This window comes from Arvicanthis niloticus, chromosome 9 (genome assembly GCF_011762505.2).
Source record: "Arvicanthis niloticus isolate mArvNil1 chromosome 9, mArvNil1.pat.X, whole genome shotgun sequence".
Lineage (NCBI taxonomy): Eukaryota > Metazoa > Chordata > Mammalia > Rodentia > Muridae > Arvicanthis > Arvicanthis niloticus.
Genome location: NC_047666.1, coordinates 23,539,777 through 23,564,620, shown reverse-complemented (window position 1 = coordinate 23,564,620; position 24,844 = coordinate 23,539,777). Strand labels below are relative to the sequence as shown.

The following is a 24,844-nucleotide window of genomic DNA, read 5'->3' as shown; positions in this document are numbered from 1 at the left end:
TAGACTTGAAGAAAAGCATAAATTAAAAAAAATAACACCTCAAAAAATAAAACATTTCAAAAAAACACCAAAATCTATCAAGCAGTCCAATGGCTTCATCCTCTAAGGTCAAGCAAATGACAGACCACCAACACATGGCTAGTGACATCCCAAACAAAATACTCATAATATTAGGGAAAAAGATTAGTAAAATAGTAAAACCTGCCACTGATCAAATCTAACTTATTTTTCAAGATTTAAAGGAAAGTAACACCATTTCAAAGACATGATATCCCTTACGTATATACAGCTTTATAATTAACAAAAAATGCTTTTTTTATACACTTTGTTTACAAATAAATGTCCTAAAATTACAATCTACAACAATAATTAGCTCCTAGAAGATGTATTTGATTAAAAGAGAGGGCAGAGAAGGGAGGGAAGGCAATACAGTTTTTTAATATAAGTCTCCAGGGTGAAACAATTAGTTAATTAGTTCAAACCATCATGTCTATTACTCAGTGTTTTATTGTTCCTCCAGCAATTGGAAAGGGAAAAAAAGAAAAAGGACAAAAAAAAAAAAAAAAACCCTGCTTGTTTCCACTTCAAAAACACTTTAATTTTAATTTATATCATTCCTAAAAACAAAGCCTCCACAAGTACAGTTGACTTTAATTCTGAATTCTACCTTGGCAAGAACTACCTCAAAGTCAAGCTACTTCCAACACAGTGTATATAAGTTTTGGCAAACTAAAGGATTTTATTAAACTTCCTAGATTAATTGTACACTGTGAAAACAAAATGTCTGCTACCATACTTAGCGCTACACACAGAAAGCTAAAAGAAACCAGCAATAAGGAGTCCATACAGTGCCCAACCCATGTCTTTGATATAAATGAGGTATCGTTTTTACCAAACAGACACACTGGCAGGTAGGCATGATTTATTTACACCAAAATATGTTTTATTTGAATAGTTGCCAACATTTTTAAATCCAGATTACACCCCCAAATCTGATTTTCAGCTTCGATTTGAAACACATACAAAGAAATGATAATAACAAATATGCTTCTTTGTGATACCTAGGTAAGTAAGCTGAAGGTGGTCACTGCCCTGCTTTCTCTAATTCAATTCACACATGCACACTGACTTTCAAAAGGCATCCTTCTTGATAACCCAAAAGCTCAGTAAATGTAACTATGCAACCCCAATTTCTAGGCTTCATGATGACAGTACCCAGATATCTGTTCAAAAGTAGCACTGCTTCTATAGAAAAAATAATTACCTGAGAAGCAAGGATGGTCCCAGAACTTTAGACTTGGGCTGACTCTGAATCAAACTATAAAACTGAAAACACTGACTCCTATCAAAGCTTGCTCTTTATCCTCCTCTAACTAGCTTCAAAAAAAAAAAGTTTGTTTCCAATGTTGCCAGAGTTCAATCCCAACCTGGACCCACATGATGAAAGGACTCTCACAATATTTTGACCTCCACCGACCCACTATGGACGCACGTGCCCACACTGACAAACACACAAAATATATAAATAAGTAGATAAATTGGGAGGATTTTCTTGAATCAAGTTATGTCAACCAGAAGGGCATAAGAAATCAAAGCAAATTCCTTTAAAACTTGAACCCCAGTTTGTGAAGAAAACACATTCTACATTCTATTATTGCATTTTCAAATTACGTATCAGGCTATAGTTTTGAAAGACTCAAAGATAGAAAAGGCAAAGATATTGTAGGATTTCCTTGGTAGGAAAAAGCCTGAAATTAGAAATTCACAATTACTGGCTACATATTTCTAATGTCACAAATACACATACACAAGGCAATAAAATATATCATGGAAACAAGAGGCAACTTGTACATCTAAATCCACATTCACATTCTAACATTGTCCATCAATCCATGAGGAATCCTTTAATTAAATGAGCCCCAACCTGTTATGCTGATTTTTAAAGACTGAGCAAAGCATATGCATATATGTACAATGTATGTTAACTCACAGTATACAAGACAAGCTATGGCAAACTTATGGAAGTCAGAAGACAACCTTAGAGGTCAGTCCTCACCTTCCACCTTGAGACAAGGTCTCTGTTGTTTTGTCATTGCATATACCAGGCTAGCTGGCCTGCAAGCTTCTGAAGAGTTTTCTGATCTCTATCTACCCATCTCCCAATATGAGTGCTAAGATTGCTGCAAATGTTCATACTGTTGGATTTTGACATGGATCCTGAGGATTTGAACTCAGATCCTCACACTTGTGTGACAAGTGCTTTTAACCATTGAGCCATCTCCGTAATCTAAAAGAGGTGGTTTTTTAATGACTAAATGATTTTTCTCTGCTCTCAAAATTTTATTCTTACTAATGCAAGCTTCTCCACCTTAGACTTGAATATCTAGGGAAGCTTCCAGTTTAAGTGGTCTATCTCATCTCCCTTCTTCCTATTCATCTACATTGAATTCTCCCTGAAATACTTTCAATATGTCACTTCACATACCAAAAAATTTAATTAGCTCCCCAATGTCTTTCACCTGAAATCTAAATTGACAACAGCTTTTCAAGGCCTTGCATATTTCTAGTATGTTCTTCACTGTGTCCTACCAAAAGGCCTTCTCTTCTAAAAACCTTTGCCTCTCTGAATGCTGCTGTTCCCATCCGGAATGCCACTTCCTTCCTCTTTAAATAGGCATATTTAATCCTTGTCATCATTCAAAACTATCTTCAAACTATCCCATAAAGACCTATCTTCCAGATCATTCTGTTCCAGGCAAACTTAGTACAACTGATAACTATCACTCTCAGTCTTATCTAACTAGGCTATAAAATTCTTCTGATACTAAGAGTATATTTATGTTTTTCTTTTTCATCACGAATTGCTAGCTAATCTACAGGTTGTAATGCTGGACTGACCATTACAAATCTGAAATCAATGTAGAAATAATAAGTATATTTCCCCTGTGGCATGTACAAATGGTTAAATATCACCAAACTATTTGTTTCTAACTTTTAAAACTTCATCAGGTATGTGTTTTTTTCCCCTTGATGAGACTGTATAAACTGCTTTACAAAACAATTATATTTTATACAGTTCTTTCTGTCTGTGCCAGCACCAACTGAGCAGTCACACACAAAAACTGTATCAGTAAATATACTAAAAATAGTGTATTTTCTACAATACACAAAATAAAAACAAAGGTTCTTTAAGATATATTTCCTTCAACTCATTATGACTGATTAACAGTTCAAAATAAATGGGAGGGTTAGTGGTATGCCCAGTTACAGTAACAAAGAGCATCCAATACTCTGTCCAGAGCTACTTACAGATTACAAAACTCTATGAATAAATTATTCTGAGATTTTTCAGAGTGAACAAATGACATCTATTCCCTTTGGTAGAATAAGGCAACTACTACTGTACTAAAATTCAGTATATTTTTATATTTTTCTATAGATAAATTGCTGCTTTCTGATTGAACCCAGGGCTTGGTATGTGTTAAACATGTGCTCTACCCCTGAACTACACTCCTAGTCCAGAATGTTTTCTTTTGCTAAAGTTAACCTGAAGACAAAAGCAACCAATTCAGGTTTTAGATCACTGACTGAAAACTGATAAATGAATACAAAGACAATAAAATGGCAGTATTTGCAGAAAAAAAATAACAAAAGAACTAAAATCTACACATATGTAAACCTCTTCAAGCTACCAAGCCAATTCCAGGCTAAGCTTTAAATTAAGCTCTTAAGGTACATTCCCTCCTCCCTACCATCTTTACCTATAAACTGCATTAGTAAACAAAACAATCAGTGGTTCCTATACATGTATGTTAAAAAGGGGGGAATGTGGTAGTTCCTGCTCAAATTTACCAATAGTTACTATCAAACAGCATACATTACATAATACTATTCTCTTCAGCATCTGTGCAAATTTTTCCTTCTGTCTAAGATAACCACAAAGGTACCTTTGGATGTTCCTCTCTGAATTTCCAGCATTTTACTCTATTTTCTGAGCCCAAGGCTGGTTCCATAATCATAATCATCTTTATATCCTGAATCATTTTACTATGAATTATTTTTTTTAAATGCCTTCTCAAGAAACACTAAACAATTACTGGTCCATACAAAAATCGGAAACACTTAAAGCAACATTAAGATCTTGAGCTTGGAACAGGTATGCGCAAGAATGGAAGATATATTGTCCTGTAAAAGTGTATATTACAAATGAGTTTTATATTTTTTATTCTAATAAGTCTTAAACATATTTTCTCATGTAGCAGTGTTATGAGCACACGATTTATTATATAAATTAGATGCTATATAAGTGGGATAACTAAAAGTTCAAAATAAAAGGCAAACTATATAGTATGCCAGATAATGGAATGTAGAAAGCCAAACATTCATTTCAGTGCTAAGGTTACTTACGATTACAAGTAGGTGCTGGGGTTGCACTTTGTTAACGTTTTGTTAACAGCAGCATACGTAACAGAATTTAGAGAAAACCTGGGCACTGAGCATCATTGTACAGCAATCTTTTAAAAACACTCACCTTCAAATGACTACATTCTACGTTACACAGAGAACACAAATGTGGAAATATTCTTGGAGATGCTGCATAATAATCATTCATCATAGAAGGGGTTGGCAGTCTCTTCATTTTCTGGGCACCAGGTTGTGTAAATTTTGGTAGCCATGAAGCTTTCACAATCCCAAAGGGAGACCGAATAGGCAAATCAGCCTCTGATTGGTAACTCTTTTTACTTCCTTTAGGTCCATGTGCATCAGCTGAACTGATCACAGACTTCTGTGAGATCCGCTCTTGCTTTAAAACTGAACTTAATTCAAATGAAAAGGATAGCTGGCTCGCAGATGGAGGATTCAGAGACTGGCTCGTTGTCTGGCTAACTGTTTGGCTAATAGACTGGCTGATGGATTTTACAGGTTCAAGGACTGACTGTCCTGAAATGTGTAAGCCTGACATCTTGGTTCCACTCTCAACTGGGAAAAAAGACTGACTGGAGGACTCACCAGAAAAGTCCATCTGACGAAACACATCTTCACCAGGAAACACAGAATTACATATCACATTTGGAGTGGAAACAGTTGCAGAAATGCTCTGCTGAGGCTGAAATTCATTCTTGACTTCATCAGTTGGAATTTCAGGATCATAAATACGTACTTCAAGTGGATCTTCTGTATAACCATATTTGCTTGCATGCCCATAATCAATCACATTACTTGAAACTGTTTCATTACTAAGTGTTTCCTTATTTCTGCTGTGAGAAGGTAAATTAGGTAATCGGCGGCCCATTTTTCGCATTCTTATATCCCTCAATATTAATGGCATATTTTCAGGAGTTAGCTGTTCATCAGGATAGCGACTAAGTTCTTCTAAGTCTTCATTTGATAATCCAAAACTTGCTAAAATACTTGAAGCACTCTCTTTTGTATAGCGGCTCTGTACTTTAGGACTTTGCTCTGTAACCTGGGTTACAGAACTCTGTTTCACTTCTACCGGTGGAGTTACATGAGGCTCATCATCCCACCGACTACCATGAGGCTTCCCCTTCTTTTGTTGTGCTTCAGGAAAATCCAATTTTTCTTTGGTTAATCTTGGATCAGTTCGGTGTTGAGTTACCTGAACATTCATTCTTTGTGGTCCCATGTTCTGATAAGATCCGTGGCCAGGAAATCTGTGTGGAATTCCACGGGCTCTCCCTGCTGGGTAAAATCTCGGAAGACCCATAGATCCAGGCCTCACAAATGGTCCTGGAGGCCTCATCCCAGGAGGATTAGGTGCTCGTGGCCTTTGAAGTGGAAAGGTCCCTCGAGGATTAAACCTGGGTCTCGACATGGCTACTTTCAAGAATGCCTGATTTAATAAAGTATAAGGTGGTGTTGAACCATGTGAGGCAACGGCATTCAGCTGCTGAAGCGCCAACTGAGTCTTAATCTGAGCAAAGTGCAAAGGAGATGGGCCCAACAGAAGTGGGTTTGCAATGCCCAGGCTCAAGGAATTCACAAGTGGTGCGAAATTTTCCAAGAATAACACAAAGCTGAAAGTTAAAACACAAATATTAGATCATTTTAACTCAAACTACTTCATGAAGTGGGTTCTACAGCCAGAGTAAAACATTTTTTGAAATCAAGCCATGATACCATTTTTGCATTGTATATACTTTTAAAGTAAGGGCTTACAAAGATTTAAAATTTCCTCTAAATCTTTCTCTTCTTTTCTGAATCCAGAACACAAACCCCAAACCTCAAGCCAGAGTTCATGTACATTGCCGAGCTGTACTGGGTGCTGTCCTAGGTGCTGAGATGTAATTCACAAGTCCTTTTACATAATCTTGAAAAAGACTGAGGATTTATTTTGTGCTTTTATACTGAAAAAAAAAGAGACGAAGGCATTAAGATTCTTAGAAATAAACACACACTCACTATGTGTGTGATCAGACATGAACAATGAAAGAACTGTAACTTTAAAGTTTTATTTAGACCCATTTTTGAAAGACACATTCTTCCTTGGAATCAGCCTTCACATCTACCAAATTCCACATTACAATTAAATTATACTTATATTCCTGTTATTGAACAGTTGTTTCTGGTAAGGAAAAAAATGTGTCACCAGGAATCTAATTACAAAGTCTTTAACAAAGCAGGTGCTGGGGCACAGAACTCCTTATAATATACAATATTACATGTTAACAAAACCAATTGGGGTTTTTGTTCTTCTTTCCATTGTTGAGAATACATAGGTAACAATAGTTAAATTTATAGACAATGCCCATGTTGCAGTTGCTGTCCTAAGCACTTTACATGAATTTAGTTGTTTAGTTCTCGAAAGTCCCAGAAATACGCATAGTTTTACACTGAGAGATTAAGTAGCACATAGGCATGTGACGCTGGGATTTGCATTCGAATCAAATACAGCCCCACAATTGGTGCTCACAACCATTCAACAGATGAAAACAACACTATCCTGCAAGTCCCAGACATTAAATTTCCTATAAGTGGTTACCAACCAACTCCTCATGTTGCTACACTATCAAGTCTAATCAAAATCTACTTCAGAGAAAAGCAGTACTTCAGCTCTCAGTCAGGACCAAGGACAGCAGCCATAGAAGGTGGCTTCCCTCTTCAAGAATTTAAAGATTTACTTTATTTTAAAACATATTCATGTGTTTAATTATATACATGTAAGTGGGACTGCATGAGGACGCTAGAGGCATCAGATCCCCCTGAACTAGTTACAGATGTTTGTGAGTTGCTCCACATTGGTGTTGGAAAAACCTGAACCTCCTGTCCAGCCCTAATAATCAATTGTTAGTTTTATTAGGTTCTGGGGATTAAACCCAAGTCCTCATGCTTTAGTTATGCTTATTAGTAAAATAAAAATATATTTGGGTAAAACTCTATTTATTTGGATAACATTTTCCCTCATCACACCCAACCATTTTGCATACTGCCAACATATTTTTCCCAGAGCTGAAACCTAAAACTCATTCCACCACTGAGCTACAACCTCGCCATACACTACATTTCATTTTTGTAAAAGGACAGTTTTACCACATTATTCCTGTTCAAACACCTAAGAGGATCCCATCCTTTTATTTCTTAGCTCTTATGTGTAATGCCCAATCAATCTAGCTCATCTTTAGCTACTTTTGTAATTTACCAGGCATTAATTCTAGCTAGGCCTTTCTCTTCCCATTAAAGCAAACAACTTGCCATGGGTGGGAACTTTTGTGATTTTATACCTATTCTGCATGGTTAGATTCCATCAGATTTTCCTTGACCACTAATCCTGAGTCTCAACATCCTTTCTTAATTATTGCTTGAGCCCCCTTTTGGTATTCTCTGTTGCTGATGTTTTGTGCTAATAAAATGCATGCTATTTCCCAACAATACAGAATCAAGTGAAGCTATTTGCTCACTGTAAGATTTTCCCCCTAAATATATAAAACCTTATTCAGAAGACCCTCAAATATTTGTTCAAGTATTTGCAAGACCACAAAGTCATCCTTATTACTGTACATAAATCAATTTTTAAAGCTCTGTATACATCAATCTATGCGTGTGTATGGATGAGTGTAGGTATGTGCCTGCCACACCACATATGGAGGTCAGAGGACAATCTTAGTTATTGGTCTTTGCCTTTTACCTTGTTTGAAACAGGGTCTCTTGCTGTTTTTACTATGCAAAGCTGGCTGACCCAACAACTCTGGGGATACTATTGTCTCTACTTCCCATCTCCCTGTAGGAATAATGAGATTATAGAAGCTACACATCTAGCTATACACGAGTTCTGGAAAGATGAACTCCAATCTTCATGTTTGTGTAGGAAGTGTTTTTACCTACTGAAGTATCTCCCTAGCCCTCAGATTTCAAGTTAGAATGAAAATAAAAATAAATTTTCCCCGGGCTATGAATTCACCAACAGCAGATACAAATTCATTATTTTAAAAATGCTATTTGTAAAATTTCAGAAATCACAAATCATTAAACTAGCTTACCTTTGTCACAGTAGACTAATTTCTAAGAATAACTTTTTCTTAATCTGCTCCTTAAAAAATAAACACTGCTCTCAAATAAGCAGTTCTTACTATTTACCTAGTTTTTTTTCAAGTGTTTTATTTGTGTGTGGTATATATGTCTATGCTCATGTGTGTATGGAGGTTGTCCTCAATCATTCTCCACCTAATCCATTTTCTGTCTTTTTGAGGCAGGGACATACTGTGTTGCTCTGGCTGGCCTCAAACTTACAGAGAACTGTTTGTTTTACAACTGCTGAGATTAAAGACCTCACAACCATATTTTTCAAAAAAGGGTCTCTCCTGAATCTGGAGCTCACCACTGTGGATTACCATAAGGATATTCCTGTTTCTCCTTCCCTACTTCTGAATTTTGTAAGTGTATTCTGTTGTACCTGGGCTCTATGGATCAAATTTAGATCCTCATACTTCGTCTACAAGCACTTTACCTGTTGGGGGCCGACTTTTAGCAGAAAGTGGCTATCAGCTTTGCAGCCATCTTGAGCCATATACCCTGACATGAGACTTGGATTACAATAGCCTACAACAACAGCTGAGCACACTCCGATAATCTTGGTTTAGATACCTTGAGATTAAAGGTGCGTGAGATTAAAGGTGTGTGTGAGATTAAAGGTGTGTGTGACTTAAGAGTATGACTTTAGAAGTATAGAGATCAGAGTTAGAGACAAGACCTAAGGGCATGATTAAAGGTGTAACTTAGAGGCGTGGCTTAGAACTTAGAAGTAAGACATATAAAAGGCAGAGGCAGACAGTAGAGATTCAGACTATATATATAGTATATATATATATAGGGAGAATCAGATACATATATATACTATATATATAGATACTATATATATAGTATCTATATATATAGGGAGAATCAGACACATCAGACATTAGGTAGAATCTGCCCTCACCCTCGCTCTTGCTGAACCCCGACCCGCAGACCGGAGCGGCAGCTTGGGCCGGAATACAGTGGCCGCCCAAACGTCGATCAGCCCGGGCCTCAACATTTTGCCTGGGCTGCAACGTTTTTTGGCCGCCCCAACGTGGGGCTAGTGTGGACCCCAACATTATTTTGGCCGCCCCAACGTGGGGCTAGTGACTGAGCCATCTCTCCAGCCCCTATTCTGACTCTTTCTATACCATTTTCTCTAGTTGATAAAGATTGCTTTTACACAAACTCTTTCAAATATCGGTTCTTTCCCCAAGTAAAACACAAATTGTAGAGATTTATCAGCCGTCTAATTGCTGTCTACAACTATGAACAATTTTAAGCTGAAAAGAACTACACTTAAGTTCTTTAAAAGCAAAAACCTATATATTCCCTAAAGTACCTAGCATTCTGGCCTTACAGTGATATGAATTCACAGAATGCGGACAGCGGCCATTTTACAAACTGTCTTCAAGACCTCTCATTAAAAATTAAGGTATGCCCCTAACAAAGCAAATACACCTTCTGGGGCTCAAGAAATGGCTCAGCATTTAAGAGCATTGACTGTTCTTCTAGAGGACCCGAGTTTAATTCTCAGAATTTGAATACATATCAGCTCATAACTGTCTACAACTCAAGTCCAGGGGATCTGATACCCCCCTTCTGGCCTGCACAGATGCTGCATGCATATGCACACATGTAGGCAAAACACCCTGACACAAAATAAAAATAAATCTTAAGATAAATATAGAAAAGATACAAAACCTGGATTTAAGAATGATACTGATGCTGGACGGTGGTGGTGCACGCCTTTAATCTCAGCACTTGGGAGGCAGAGGCAGGCGGATTTCTGAGTTCGAGGCCAGCCTGGTCTACAGAGTGAGTTCCAGGACAGCCAGGGCTATACAGAGAAACCCTGTCTCGAAACCCCCCCCCCCAAAAAAAAAAACCAAAAACAACAACAAAAAACAAAACAAAACAAAGGAATGATACTGATAAATCTGAAAATGATGTAACAAAAACAGGAACCAAAAGACAACATAAATTGGCATTAACATCGAGAAAATAACCAAAATAAGTAAGACAGCCATTATAACCTTTTAAACTTTAATTCTAAAGCTCTAGTCATAAAAAGGTTTCTTCACCCAGAGCAAAGTATGGATAATGGATAGCCAACTTATGGAATTGTTGAACAACCTGGAAAAACTAACCTAAGTTGAACTCTGACCTTTTAATTAACTTCTTTGAATATTTGAATACCATTTGGGGGGGAGCGGTTTCAAGACAGGATCATTCTGTGTAACAGATCTGTCATCACTCATTTTGTAAACCAGACTGGCCTTGAACTCACAGAGATCTGACTGCTTCAGTGCTGGAATTAAGGTATGTATTATAACATGTACCACCCCACCCAGCATACTTTTCTTAAGTTTTTATTCCTAGTTATGTATCTAATGCATATAAATGAAAACCAGCAAATACAATCTTTGCTAGTAAAACCATTGCCAAAAGCAGCCATAGTGGTCTGTGCCTATGGTCTGTGCCTATGGTCCCAACCACTTAGGAGGCTGAAATAAGAAAAAAATCACTTGATCACAGTAGTTTTAAGGGCAACACAAGATTCATCTGAATATGGCCATTCACATCCGCTCTCCCTATACGGAGCCAGGAGGACTGGGACAAATTCAAGGCCAGACTAGGCTACAATGAGCTCTAGGCTAATCAAGGATACACTGTATAAACTTGCCACATTAGATAGACAGAGCCACCACCAGAGTAGAATGAAATTTTGTTTTCTATTTGTGTATATGCAATTAGAAGAGGATCTTCTTCTACTACTACTAAACAACAACTACTACTACTACTACTATTATTATTATTATTATTATTATTATTATTATTATTATTATTATTATTATTATTAAAATGGCTTTTCTGTATATTCCTGTCTGTCTTGGAACTCACTCTGTACTTTATTATTATTATTATTATTATTATTATTATTATTATTATTATTATTAAAATGGCTTTTCTATATATTCCTGTCTGTCTTGGAACTCACTCTGTACTTTATTATTATTATTATTATTATTATTATTATTATTAAAATGGCTTTTCTATATATTCCTGTCTGTCTTGGAACTCACTCTGTACATCAGCCTGGCCTGGAATTCACTGAGATCCACTTGTCTCTGCCTCCTGAGTGCTGGGATTAAAGTCATACTATACCACAACCTAGCTCAATAAATATTATTTTTAAACAGATTTGTTTATGTGTATGGCTCTGTGCGTATGACTGCAGGTGCCCAAGGAGGGCAGAAGAAGGCATCAAATCTGCTGGAGCTGCAGGTAGATATGAGTTACCCAGCATGGCTACTGGAAACTAAACTCAGTCTGAAAGAACAACAAGTGCCCTTAACCACTAAGCCAACAAAAAGCTCTCCAACCAACAAAGTACTACTCTTAAATTATTCCAGGAACATCCAGGGTCTCCAACTACTCTATCCCCAGCCTATTTGCTGTTTTCAACTTACATTTTAATCTCTATTTAATACTTTTCATAACAGAGTATTTAATAGTAAATCATTTGAATTGTTTTATTTTGATGAACAGCAATATTAAATTCTCTTCAATGTCCTTAAAGAACAGAAACATATTACTCTAAAACAAAAATGTTGTATATCATAAAACAAAATTCTTTTAGAAACTAGCAGCAATGTCAGTGAGAAAGCTTGGTAACTAAGGCACTTGCTGCCAAACCTGACAAGTTTAATCCCGAACCTATAGATTAGGAGAGAGCTAACTCCTGAATGTTATCTTCTAACTTCCACTCAGACCCTGTAGCACTCACCCACAAAAATATGCGCAAAATACGTAGATACATTTTAAAAGAGAAAGAAAAAAAAAGAAACCAATAGCAGAAATTGGTTTTTTGGCACAAGCATGAAGAAATGGCTTGACAAATTAAAAAAATATTGCTATTAGATCCCATTAAGTCTTTCTGAGATGTCCATTTCTATGGAAAACCAAGAACTGCCTATTATTTTAATATCTTACAGAAGGAAGAGGGCCTTATTTTCTGTGTATCAATAAGTCTGAAATTTCTTAGTATCTAGAACAATCACCAAAAGTTAGCCAGCCAGATCATAAGGACTCTACTTCATTGATTATGAAAGAATTTACGTATAACTCCACACTTAGGGCAGTGAGATTGCTCAGTGGTAAAGGTGCTTATCATACAAACCTGATTACCTGAGTTTGATCCTCAGAATCCACATAAAAGTAGTAGAGAAAACTAACTCCTCAAAGCTGGCCACTGGCTTCCACATGCATTATTTGGCATATGTGTATCCACAAATATGCATACATCCATACATACACACATACATATATACATGCATATTAATACATTAAAATTTTAAAATCTTACACTTCAGACTTTTATAGTGTCATGATTTGCAATGTTGTTTAATACTCATTTCAGTTTACATACACAAAATCCATGAAACCAAGACACCCAGTTTACAGATTAATCCTTAGAACACAACTAGAAAGTAACTACATCTCAACAGAACCTACATCCCTGCCCTCACTGTTCTTTCATGCTGCATCCCAGATACATATGGTAAATTTACCTTACAGCTTTTTTCTAATTATTTAAATGTTCTTTACCCTACACCAAAAGCAAGAAAAAAGAAAAAAAAAAAAAAAAAACACCCTATAAACAATACCCAAAGAACAGTTTTCTATAAACTCACCACACTCTTTTTTAGGTCCATTCGCCCTGTGCTATTGTGTGCTGTTCTATTAGAACACAATTGCAAAATATTTAGCTTTGTCACTTAGGGACACAGCTAAGACAATAGTCAGTTACTACAACAGTCCAATTGCTCATTTAATCACATAAATAACATACATTCTGTGCTTTCTTCCATCTGTTGATCTCTCCTATTATGCAGACAAATCCATTCAGCCAACTCTTTACTGACACTAGTTCTATTATGCTGTGTCTCACAAAAGAGGTACAGTCACAATTTCTGTCACAAGTGTGGCTTAGGTAAATTCCACATTAGATGCCAAACTACCAAACTGTGTCATGCTTATGAAAGTGATCAAGCCAACACAACCAGAAGCACTGATTAGCATCATTAAAAGGAGCATTGACTCTCCTGATACTTGGATGAACATCATGACTTCAGATCTAACATTTAAAAACCAAAGATGGGGGCTAGAGAGAGGAGAGGTTGTGGCTGTTAAGAGGATTTGCTGTTCTTCCTAAGGACCCAGGTAAGGAAGGTCACACACACTTATAACTTATACCTTCAGAGGTATACCTTCAGAGCCAACTTATAACTTCAGAGGACCTGATGGCCTTTTCTGGCAACTTCAGGCACCTGCACATACATGACATGCAGACACACACACATAAACAGATCCTTAAAAATTTTTAAACCAAAGATCAACTGCTACTGTGCAAAGCCAGGAACAAATCACCAAAAGACCACATATTAACCACCTCAATAGCAGTAATCTAATAGTTGTTATTGCCAGAAAAACAGCTTTTTAAAAAAAATAAGTATAATAAACAGATAACTGCATTTTTTAGGAATATACTCTACATAAATAAATGCATCTCCACAGCATACCATTAACTTAATTATAAAAGATGCTCTCCTGAACACAGGCAGATAGTCTCACCTATCTTGCCATCCTTAATAAACATAATATATAAGGACTGGGAAAATAGATCAGTAAGTATGAGGACCTGGGTTTCATTCCCAAAGCTGGGTATAGTTGTACACTGGAGAGAAAGAGATCTTTGGGGGCTCACTCACCAATCAGCCTAGCCTACTTGTTAAGTTCCAGAACAATAAGAGACAAAGTCTCCAAAAAGGAAAAGATTGGGTTGGAGAGATGACTTAATCATGTTAAGAGGGCTTGTTGTACCACACTAACATAAGGACCTGAGTTCAAATTCTTCCAAACTCACAGAAAAAGTGGGGCATCCCAGTCAGTGCTTCAGGGGATAGACACAGCAGCATCACTGGAACTTGCAGGCCACTAGCTTACCTCTAGGTTCAGTGAGATCCAACTTTACAGTGGGAATAAGGTACAGAGTGATAAAACTGGACACAAAAAGGTAGACAGTACCTGAAGAACATCCAAGATTGTTGTCTGACCTCCATACACACATGCACATGTGCAGAAACATACAGACACACAAATAAATGGGTTAGCTCAAGAGAAACTACTGGACCCAAGCTAGAATAAAGAAATTATCCCTGGGATTACTTAGTCATAATTACAAATGAGGTGAATGTTTATAAAACTCAAATGCTGTTGAGAACTCTATTTACCATCTTACTAAGAAAGCACAAGCACAAAAACAAAACAAAGCAGGTAGCCCGGCGGTGGTGGTCCACGCCTTTAATCCCAGCACTTGGGAGGCAGAGGCAGGCGGATTTCTGAGTTCAAGGCCAGCCTGGTCTACAGAGTGAGTTCCAGGACAGCCAGGCTACACAGAGAAACCCTGTCTCGAAAAAACCAAAAACAAAGCAGGTAAGTAAGACCAAAGGTAAACAACACTGAAAGTTTGGATGTCCTGCTTCTGAGATGCAACTCCACCCTTGTCCGACCTTGTGGTTATATGCTTCTCTCAAGTAGGATATGGGCCAAAACTTGTTTCCATCTGCCTAAAGCAGATTCCAACATCTTAAAATAAGAATACTTAATTATTGTGCCTTCAAGTGTCAGAAACCCTAAGATCCACAAGAGCATACAGAGCATGCTTTTCAACCTATGGGCCCTTGCATAGTAGATATTAATAATTCATAAGTGGTAAAATTATAAAGTAGCAATAAAATAATTTTAAGGTGGGAGAGTCACCACAACATGAGGAACTGCAGTAAATGGTCACAGCATTTGGAAGGCTGAGAAGCACTGATATAAAGTATCTTACTCAGGGTTACAACACACAAGAATAACAGTAGAGAAACCAGTTATTTATAAATAGCAATGACTTAAAAATACTAAGACATGGGAACATTTCAAGTAGGACATCTTTTGAATGGTTTTGACCTTGGGAGGCATATGAAATTAAATCAATGAGGATGGAAAGGAAAGAAATATCTTTATCTGAACTAAAAAGAAAATGGTATAACCATAATTTACACAAACAATCACAATCCACTTAAGGGGAAAAAGAGAATTAATGCAAGTAAGTTACAAATCTATTATTCAATTTAAATATGCTCAGTTTTGGGAGAGCTGAAGGAAAGAGAACAAAACTGGATTGTTTTCAATGATATGGAAGAAACAATTCCGTATCACTGGATATGGAAACAGTTTATTATTACTGAATTGAAATAAATGTTTTCATAGTGTTGTGAATCAGGGCTCTTGCTGTGGGAGAAAAGACATACAAATAGAAAATAGAAGGAAGAAATAATAAATTGAACAGTAATAAAGTACAAAATACTGACATCTGTCAATAAATTAGCTGATGGAAAAGAAGGGAAAGTTCTTCTTGAGTGCTGAGCACCAACTGATAACTGGAGAGGAGTACAGAATATCTTAAACAAGAATGCAAGTGTTGTACCCAGAATGACCGGGTGGTGTGCAGGACATTTCTGTGTCTTCAAATGTCTCTCCACAGCAAACTATTTAACCAACATATGATGAAACAGTGTAACCCATGAAGGGCTGATAAGAGATATGCAAGTCAGATCGTATACATATAGTCACTATGTTTAATTAAGAATACCAGACAAATAAGAAATAGTATATGAAAACATTCCAGATTAAGTAAGTATTAAAGAGGCATGACAACTACATCCAGTATCTGGTCCTAGACGCATCCTATATTTCAGGGTGGAAAAAAAAAAAGTCTGTAGAGAGCACTAATGCATGAAGCAACAAACAAGAATACAGACTAAAGAATTTTATCAGTTAAATTTACTGACATTGGTAATTCTACTATAAAACATCTTATCCCTATAATACACATGCTAAGTATTTAGAGACAAAGAAGCACAATGTACAAAATTTATTGTCAAATAGTGACTGAGAAAATTCATTTTCCTGTCACTCAAGAGTTTAAATTCACACAATATTAACGGCTCAGTATTTTATGACCCACACTAGACTATATAACTTAATTGTATCTCATGTCAAAAGATTACAAACAAGAGGCAGAAAACTTGCAATATAATAAAGAACATTAGCTACAAAACCGTATTTGGCCCTCTTTTTTCTACATCATGTACTCTCCATAACAACTGTTAGTTGGCCAATTACAAAATTCATAATAATCTAATCTTTGGGGAAATTTCCACTGATTTAAACATACCCACCCAGGCTAGGAGGTGTGCCAATTACTGACTTCATACAAAGTTGGTTTACTCCCCTAAGTAAAATTTAACACTATCAACTAACTTTAAAGAGACAGCACAGAAAACTGTCTAAAAATCTAAACCCTAATAAAAGAATTTTGACCCTATATTCAGTATTCTGATTCTGACTCTGCTGTTTATTAACAATGTGGCCATAAGCAAGCAGAATGTGATTTGAAATGGAAATATTAAAAAAAAAAAAAAAAAAAAAAAAACTTAAGGATGGCTCAACAAATAAAAGCCCTTGCTACTCTTACAAAGGACCCAGGTTTGGTTCCCAGCACCCAAATGGTGGCTCAGGACTGTCAGTAACTCTTATTCTAGGGGCCAATGCTCTTTTCCAACCCCCTTAGGCACTACATACGCATAGATCACAAATATACATTCAGGCATTCATATGCATAAATAAAATTTTAAAACGTTCAAGAATATTCTCTGACAATTAATTAAAATTATAACTCTGGCATGCAACAGACACTCAATTTAGGTAAGTAAACAAAAAGTTTTTAAGCAAATAGGTGTTCTTTTCTTAAACTTTTACCAAGATATAGGTAACTCCTAAAACTGTGCTGGAAAGGGTTGTATACTTCTACCATTCTCTCAGTAGTTCCTAAAGTGAGATCTAGCAGTTCCTGAGTAACTGTAAAACACATTTGTATTCATTTGGTGCTGAGGGGGTGTGGACATCATGCTGCTTTAGTAGAGATCTGAGGACAACTTGGGGAAGTGTATTATTTCTTTTCAAAGTGGGTTCTGGAGATCAAAGTTGTCAGATTTGGCCACAAACAATTTTACTCACTAAGTACATATTTAAAGTTACATCAAAATACATTGATCCAAATGCTGAAGTAAGGCATTACTTATCTATTATTTAATATTTATAAAATAAAGTGCTTTTTGGATGAATAAAGAACAGCTGAGGAACTTATAAATGAACTTAAGGGATATATCAAGTAATTACAATAATAAACTGTTCCAGGTACAAATCTTATTTGGAGCCTGACTTCAATAAATGTAATACCTGCACATATGGTAGAGAGGAAATTTCAATGTTGTCTGAATAGCCAATTATTAAGAAATCTTTACTAACATTTAATAAAAAATTAATCAGGTAGCAGGCATCTGTAAACAAGCATCTGGGATGCTGAAGCAAGGGGACTTAAGAGCCAATCTGATCTACCTTGCAGGACCCTGTTTTAAAATAAAAAATAAAATTCAAAAGAAAAAAATGTCAATTTTCATTAAAAACAGACAACTTTAAAAACTACTTGAAAGTTTAATTTTTAAAAGTATGAGGATAAAAATATAAAGACAATTCAGGGCTGGAACATGAGCAGAGTTTGATTTCGAAAGACTGAGAATATTCAAAATATTTATATCCCAAGTAATCACTAAGCTCACATATGCCCTTGGAGCTACTGCTCCCTATTCTTGTCAATCCAAAACTTATTATTCCTGACTTTCATAGAAACACTGTGGCTATGAGTTTTAATTCTACACTTCACCTTCTCTCATGATTATTTCTACTATTCTCTTCTGATTTCCTATATATTTTCCTCTCATTTTTATTTTCAACCACAATCAATAGAACAAATTTAGAACAATTAAAACAATAAAAGGTTGGATATAAATGAGAGCTTATTATTTAGTCACAGCAAATGTTTTATTTGTTAATCTATTATCACATTTCAATATTCATCAGTTCCTTGAAAAAAACAGCCCAAACTCTATTACTAGGTACCTATATTAGAAGCACTGTTTCTTTGTATATTATAGCATTTCATTAAGAAACTAAACAGACTTACTCAAACTGTCATCAATTGCAAGGAACAATGAATTAAGCATGAGAACCCGCCCAGACTCTTGCACCTATGGGTTGAGTTCATATGTTAAATGCTGGAGCATACAATACATACCAGTTACTCAGACACAAAGACTAACAATTATTTAACTGCCACAAAGCAGGGGTCATGCCTAAAATCCTACCACGTGTAAGTTATTCTCCTACCTCTGCCTCCAAATCCAAGGTCACCCTGATCTAATCCTCACAGTGAGTTCTAGGTTAGTCTGTGCTACCTAGAAAGATCTTATAAGTAAATAATCAAGAAACTATTACACTAAATTCTGGTAAGTGCAATAAAAGTCATATAAAATTTATGGATGCAAAATATTTTCAAGTTTGATAGTTTTCAATTCTATTAATCTAAATTCCATTTTTTAGTTAAAAGGAAGTATCCACAGGCTACAATTTTCTATCAGAAGATGTTACCTAGTCACATTAAATTCTGGAATAAGTAAAATTTGAAATGAATAACATCTATATGCTGAAGGATAGGAGCACTCCATTCTGGATCTCAGTAGACTAAAAGAAAGCTCAAACAAGTAGTACAAGTTTACAAACAAGGAAATCAAAGTTCAGAAAGACTAAAACAACTAAAGTCTCACATGTAAGAGAAAATGGATTTGAATCCATAACTTCTGGTTCCAAAACCTATTCTCTGCTCATTAGACTCATCATTTTTGTTTATTACATAAAAACCAAAACTTCAGAAATCTTAAAGCACTCTTACAACATCCAGAAAATGATGACTATGAGAACCTTTTCTAGAATTAGAATTTATGGAAAAGCACACTCCATAACAAATACAAAAAAACTACAATGTATTCCATGTACAAGGTAATATATGTATCATGAATAATTTGAAAACCAGTTAATCAAGACAAATGAAGGAGATTTTTGTAACTTCTTTCGACTGTTTTATCTTTACCCATAGGCTCTAACTCAAATGACAAGGCGGGGAATGGCCTAGCATATTTTAGTATATTACATTTTAGATTCCACAAATATGAAAGCACACATTACAGAATACGAAAATAAAAATGTAAAGCAGAATGCAGCATGAGCCCATTACATCTTAAGTGTATAATCATTAATAACATTTTGAAAAAAATATAACTGTATTCTTCGGTGTTAACGTCCTTATATTAATTTTTCTTGTAATCTTTTTCCAGTATGTCATTTTAAATTTCTAAACTTAAGCAGTAAACACAACTCCCTTGAAAAACAAGTTAACCCTTCATACACAAAATGACGAGAGGGAGAATTTTTGTGAGTATGAACAATTTCAAAACTGGTTAGGAAAGATGACTCCACATGGTCGGGTGGATCCTGGTAGGAAGCTTTTCTTCAGAACTTTTCCCAAACTGCCAAAGGGTAATTTTAATATTAAATAGCTCGAGGCTACAATCATTGTCAAGCTCCAAGATTTTGTAATACTGAGACTCCCTCATAGGCAATTACTTCAAACAACAAAGGACGTCTGAAACATCCTCGGGGATGAGAGTCAGTGGTACAGACCTCTCTGCTCTTCCCCAAGCTAGGAACCTCACCATCACAAGCATATGTCCCCACATCAGTGTTCACGACTCCTCTAAGAATGTGGAAGTGTCACCGCCATTTTCGACGACATCCCAGGGCCGAGAATCTCGGCTTCGGTGCTCACTGGAGCGTTTGGCCCACAACAGCCCGCACACCCCGCTCCCAGCCCCCTGCAAGGACGCTCTTCCAGCCCGGCTAAGGGCGCACGCGGCCCACAGAGCTCCGAAAGGCGCTCGGGCACGCGGCGGCCTCCCCGCTAGCTGTCAGGCCTGAGGAGCCGCAGACCCGCGGCGCTACGCTAAGGGGCAGCCAGACTCCCGGAGGGCGCCGCCCGCTCCTCCGCAGAGCAGCAGAATCGGGCGGCTGCGCCCAGCGACACTGCGGAGCGACGGCGCGGTCAGCGAGTGGCGAGGGGAACAGGCCACGGCCGAACCCACCCGGGGTCCCTCAGCTCCGCCCGCCCCGCCGCCGCCATCTTGTACTCAGCGGCTGCGACACATACAATAGTCGACCGCGACCTCACAGGGACCGCTCGGGGCCTGCGCTAAGGACCTTTGCCTTCCAGTCCCCGGCTCCCCGCAAGGCAGCGGCCCTACCTATGCCTACCGACTAACAGCTGGATCCCATCCGTGCCCCACACAGTTTAGCACTCGGCCTCCAGTCACAGCGACGAAGCAGCTACCGCCTCCATGGGGCTACACGCATGCGCATCTTCGCCTAAAGCCCTTGTCCGCTCACCGCGCCTGCGTGCCTCAGGCTCCGCGTTATCTGGGTTTTCTGTCAGGGGCAAGGCCGCCCTCTGCCAGAAGGGGGCGATCGCCAGCTATGGCGGGCCCTACACCTGCAGCGGTCTGGGTAGCATCACTCAAGATTTTAGAACCTGCAAAACCATGCTGGTCTTGCTTGTCCTCTTCTCGTCCATGAAGCCTTCTCTGATTACTATAACCTCAGTATCACAAACTAACTCGTTTATTAGCATAATGATTTAAATATGCTGGTACTCTTGCCTTTACTACTCACCCCCATCCCTTTTTAAAGAAAAGGTCTGGAGCACCCTATGTAGCTGCTCTAGGCTGGTTTTACTTATTTTATGTTTACAAGTGCTCTATCTGCATGTACACCTGCATACCAGAAGAAGGCATCAGATCCCATTACAGATGGTTGTGAGCCACCATGGGGTTGCTGGGAATTGAACTCAGGAACTCAGGAAGAAGAGCCAGTGCTCTTAACCGCTGAGCCATCTCTCCAGCCATCAAGGCTGGGTTTGAACTCACATCGATCCCATGTGCTTCTGCCTTCCAACAACTGTTGGAATTATAGGCATGTGCCTCTACACCTGGATTTATCTCCCAGCTCTTAAATGGGAAATTAGGCCACGCTGTGTTGGTACAGCCCTTTAATCTCAGCACTTGACAGGCAAGAGGCAGGCAGATATCTGTGAAACCAGCCTAGTCTTCAGAGGATGTTCTAGGACAACCAAAGCTACACATACCTATCTCAAACAACACACACACACACACAGAGAGAGAGAGAGAGAGAGAGAGAGAGAGAGAGAGAGAGAGAGAGAGAGAGAGAGAGAGAGAGAGAGAGGATAGATAGATAGATAACCTCTTCTGGTGTGTCTGAAGACAGCTACAGTGTACTCATATACGTAAAATAAATAATTCTTTTTTTTAAAAGAAAGTTTAAGTCAAAAGACTAATATTGACAATCCTTTTATGTCATTCCAGAATTAAAAAAAAAAAAAAAAAAAAAAAAAAACAAAACAAAAAAAAAAAAAAAAAAAAAAACCTCCCTGGGTGGTAAACATCTACCCATGAAAAACATTGGGTTAAGAAAGTTTTAAAACTGTTTTCTTCAATATTCTATCTTCTTAAGTTGACTCAGTTGTGCCAATATAAACAGTTCAATCAAAATTAAGGGACCACCTCCTCTGTGAAATTCTTAGGAGTCCAGAGGTGTGGAGCATGCAGAGATATTCCTTCCAAGGTGAAAGATAAGTTATTACACCTGGCTCCTCCCACCATCCAGAAAGAAGCACAACGTTGAATGGGTCTATTTGGACTCTGGAATGAACTACAATCCAGTAAGGAGTTGTAATGCTGCAGCTGCCCATTTATTGATAGTGCAGGCAGAATGTGCAATAGCCGCCAGTAAGCCAGGTCCTAGTCTTTTCTCCCTCAGTCAACAGACCATAGGGAACACCCCATAAGGCTATAGGTACACGCTTGGCAGCAGTGAACTCAATTGGCCCAGCCTCCCGGATTGTTCCAGCCAGGGCTTCAGTTATAATCTGCACATTCCCATCACAAAGAAACTGGACAGCAAATGATAAAGCTTGCTTTCCCAGAACTTGGTCAATATCTCAATTTTCTTAGGGCACCCAAAAGATTCCTTCACCCCAGAGAGCGGGAAGCAATTTCAAGAGAGCGATGGCCTCACTCCCAAGAGGTGGTGGGGTGGGTAGTTTTTTGGTCATTCCATGGGTGATGCAAGTTTGTCATCATTAAAGGAGGGTTGGTCACAAATTGTAAATGGTCTTGATCAGGAAGGAAACAAAGTGTAGGAAGTTAGATTCAAGGATCTCCTCTTTTTCTCTTTATCCTTCTTTCTCACCAATCTAGTGTTAGGGGAAAGGCCAGGAGAAGGGATAAAAAAAAAAAAAAAGGGAATAGGCTAAAAGGGTAGATTATTGAATCAACTTTTAAGATAAAGAGCATCAACAAGCTAAACATTTAGACTGACATGGCATTTTATATTGGAAGAAATTTAAGGTTATATTTCATTACATATATGTAATGTACTGTACATATGTTTTGACTCCTGTTTAAGGTATTGTACCATTGCAACTCATTTTTAATGTGATATAAACTTCTAGTCCTTAAAGCCTACTATTACAAACTGTTTAGGATAATTTTAAAAATGCAAGCCGGGCAGTGGTGGCGCACGCCTTTAATCCCAGCACTTGGGACGAAGAGGCAGGCAGATTTCTGAGTTCGAGGCCAGCCTGGTCTTCAGAGTAAGTTCCAGGACAGCCAGGGCTACACAGAGAAACCCCGTCTCAAAAAAATTAAACAAACAAACAAACAAAAAAAGAATATTCATATTCCATAGTGTGTTGGTGGTATAGTGGTGTGCATAAGCTGCCTTCCAAAGAATATTTATCTTTTGTTAAGTGTTACATTTAGTTTCTCTCCTTTAATATTTTCTGTCTCTGCCATTATAAACTTTAAATTTTCATGCAATCAAATTTTTAATATAGTTCCAGTATCAAATTTTTCCTTCATGAGTTCTGAGTTTTCTTAGTAGTCTATCAAGCCTCACCCTACCTGTTATGTGATGGTTTCCATAGGAATGGTCCCCATAGGCTCATGTATTAAATGGTTGGTCATCAGGGAGTGGCATCATTTGAGAAGGATTGAGAGGATTCAGGACCTCGTTGGAGGAAGTGTGTCGCTCCGATTGGGTGGGCTTTGGGATTTCAAAAGCCCGAAGCAAGCAGAGCATGTTTCACACTCCCTCTCTCTAGAGGCCTATGGATCAGGATGTGCTTCTCAGCTACTGCTCCAGCCCCTACCTGTATGCCTCCATGTTCTCTGCCATGATGATAATAAACCAAACCTCTGAAACCATAACCAAGCCCTAGTTAAATACTTTCTTTCTCTTCTAAGAGACATACCTTGTATGGTATGTCTTCACAGCAATAGAATAGTAACTAAAACAAAAGTTGATACTAGGGGCTGGGGTATTGCTTTGACAGGGCTTACCATGCTGCTTGGTGGAGGAATGTGGAGGAGTACAGGATTTTGAACTACAGAAGTGGTTGATTGATTTAAGCAGAGTTTAATGGGCTATACTAATAGGAACACAGAAGACAATGTTGAGGGCAGTGTGGGCAACCAGCTAAAGAAGTTTCAGAGGGAAAGAATATGAGTAGGTGGCCTAGAGAATATTCTTGTGATATTTTGGCAAAGGATGTGACTGCTTTTTGTCCTTGCTCTAAAAACTGCCTGAGGCTAGACCGAAGAGTTTTACATCAATGGCAATGGAAGAGGAGAAAAACAACCTAGTCTTGACTCTGTCATTTGGTTATTAGTAATCACTCTTATGAAGAGCTATAATGAAAAGGAGCAAGGCGGACAAAGAGAAATTAAAAAAAATACAGTTTGACATGAAAAGGAGCACTAGCACTGGGAAGTATAATGCAGCTAAGTCCAGTTCTCAAGGATATGAGTTTAATGAAAGAAAGAAAGAAAGAAAGAAAGAAAGAAAGAAAGAAAGAAAGAAAGAAAGAAAGAAAGAAAGAGAAAGAGCCTAATGCTAAACAGGATAAAGGGAGTGGTGACTTCACAGTAAGACCCTACCCAGCTAAGCTTCCAGCTTGTGAAAAGAAACAAAGCTTTTAAGCAGGTAAGAAAACCACCAGCAACAGAAAACTGATGCAAATGTAATTGAAAGAGACCAAGTCCCAAGGAAGGAGCAGAGCTTGGCAGCTTCTACCATGGCCACAGGTTCTGGCTTTAGGGTCAAGGATATAAGGATACAGGAAAGAATCTCCCTCCAAAGCTAAGGAAAGCCACTGAGGCCAGGCTTATGTCAGGGGTGGCTCTGCATGGAGGCC

At 37.8% G+C, this 24,844-nt stretch overlaps 1 protein-coding gene across 1 annotated transcript in view; it reads right to left on the bottom strand.

Moving 5' to 3' along the window:
- Znf638 (zinc finger protein 638) overlaps nt 1–24,844 on the bottom strand; it is a 129,246-nt gene that overhangs the window by 62,896 nt on the left and 41,506 nt on the right. The window contains 2 exon segments of the mRNA XM_076939991.1: nt 3,449–3,470; nt 4,532–6,038. Coding sequence (XP_076796106.1) covers nt 3,449–3,470; nt 4,532–6,038 — 1,529 coding nt within the window.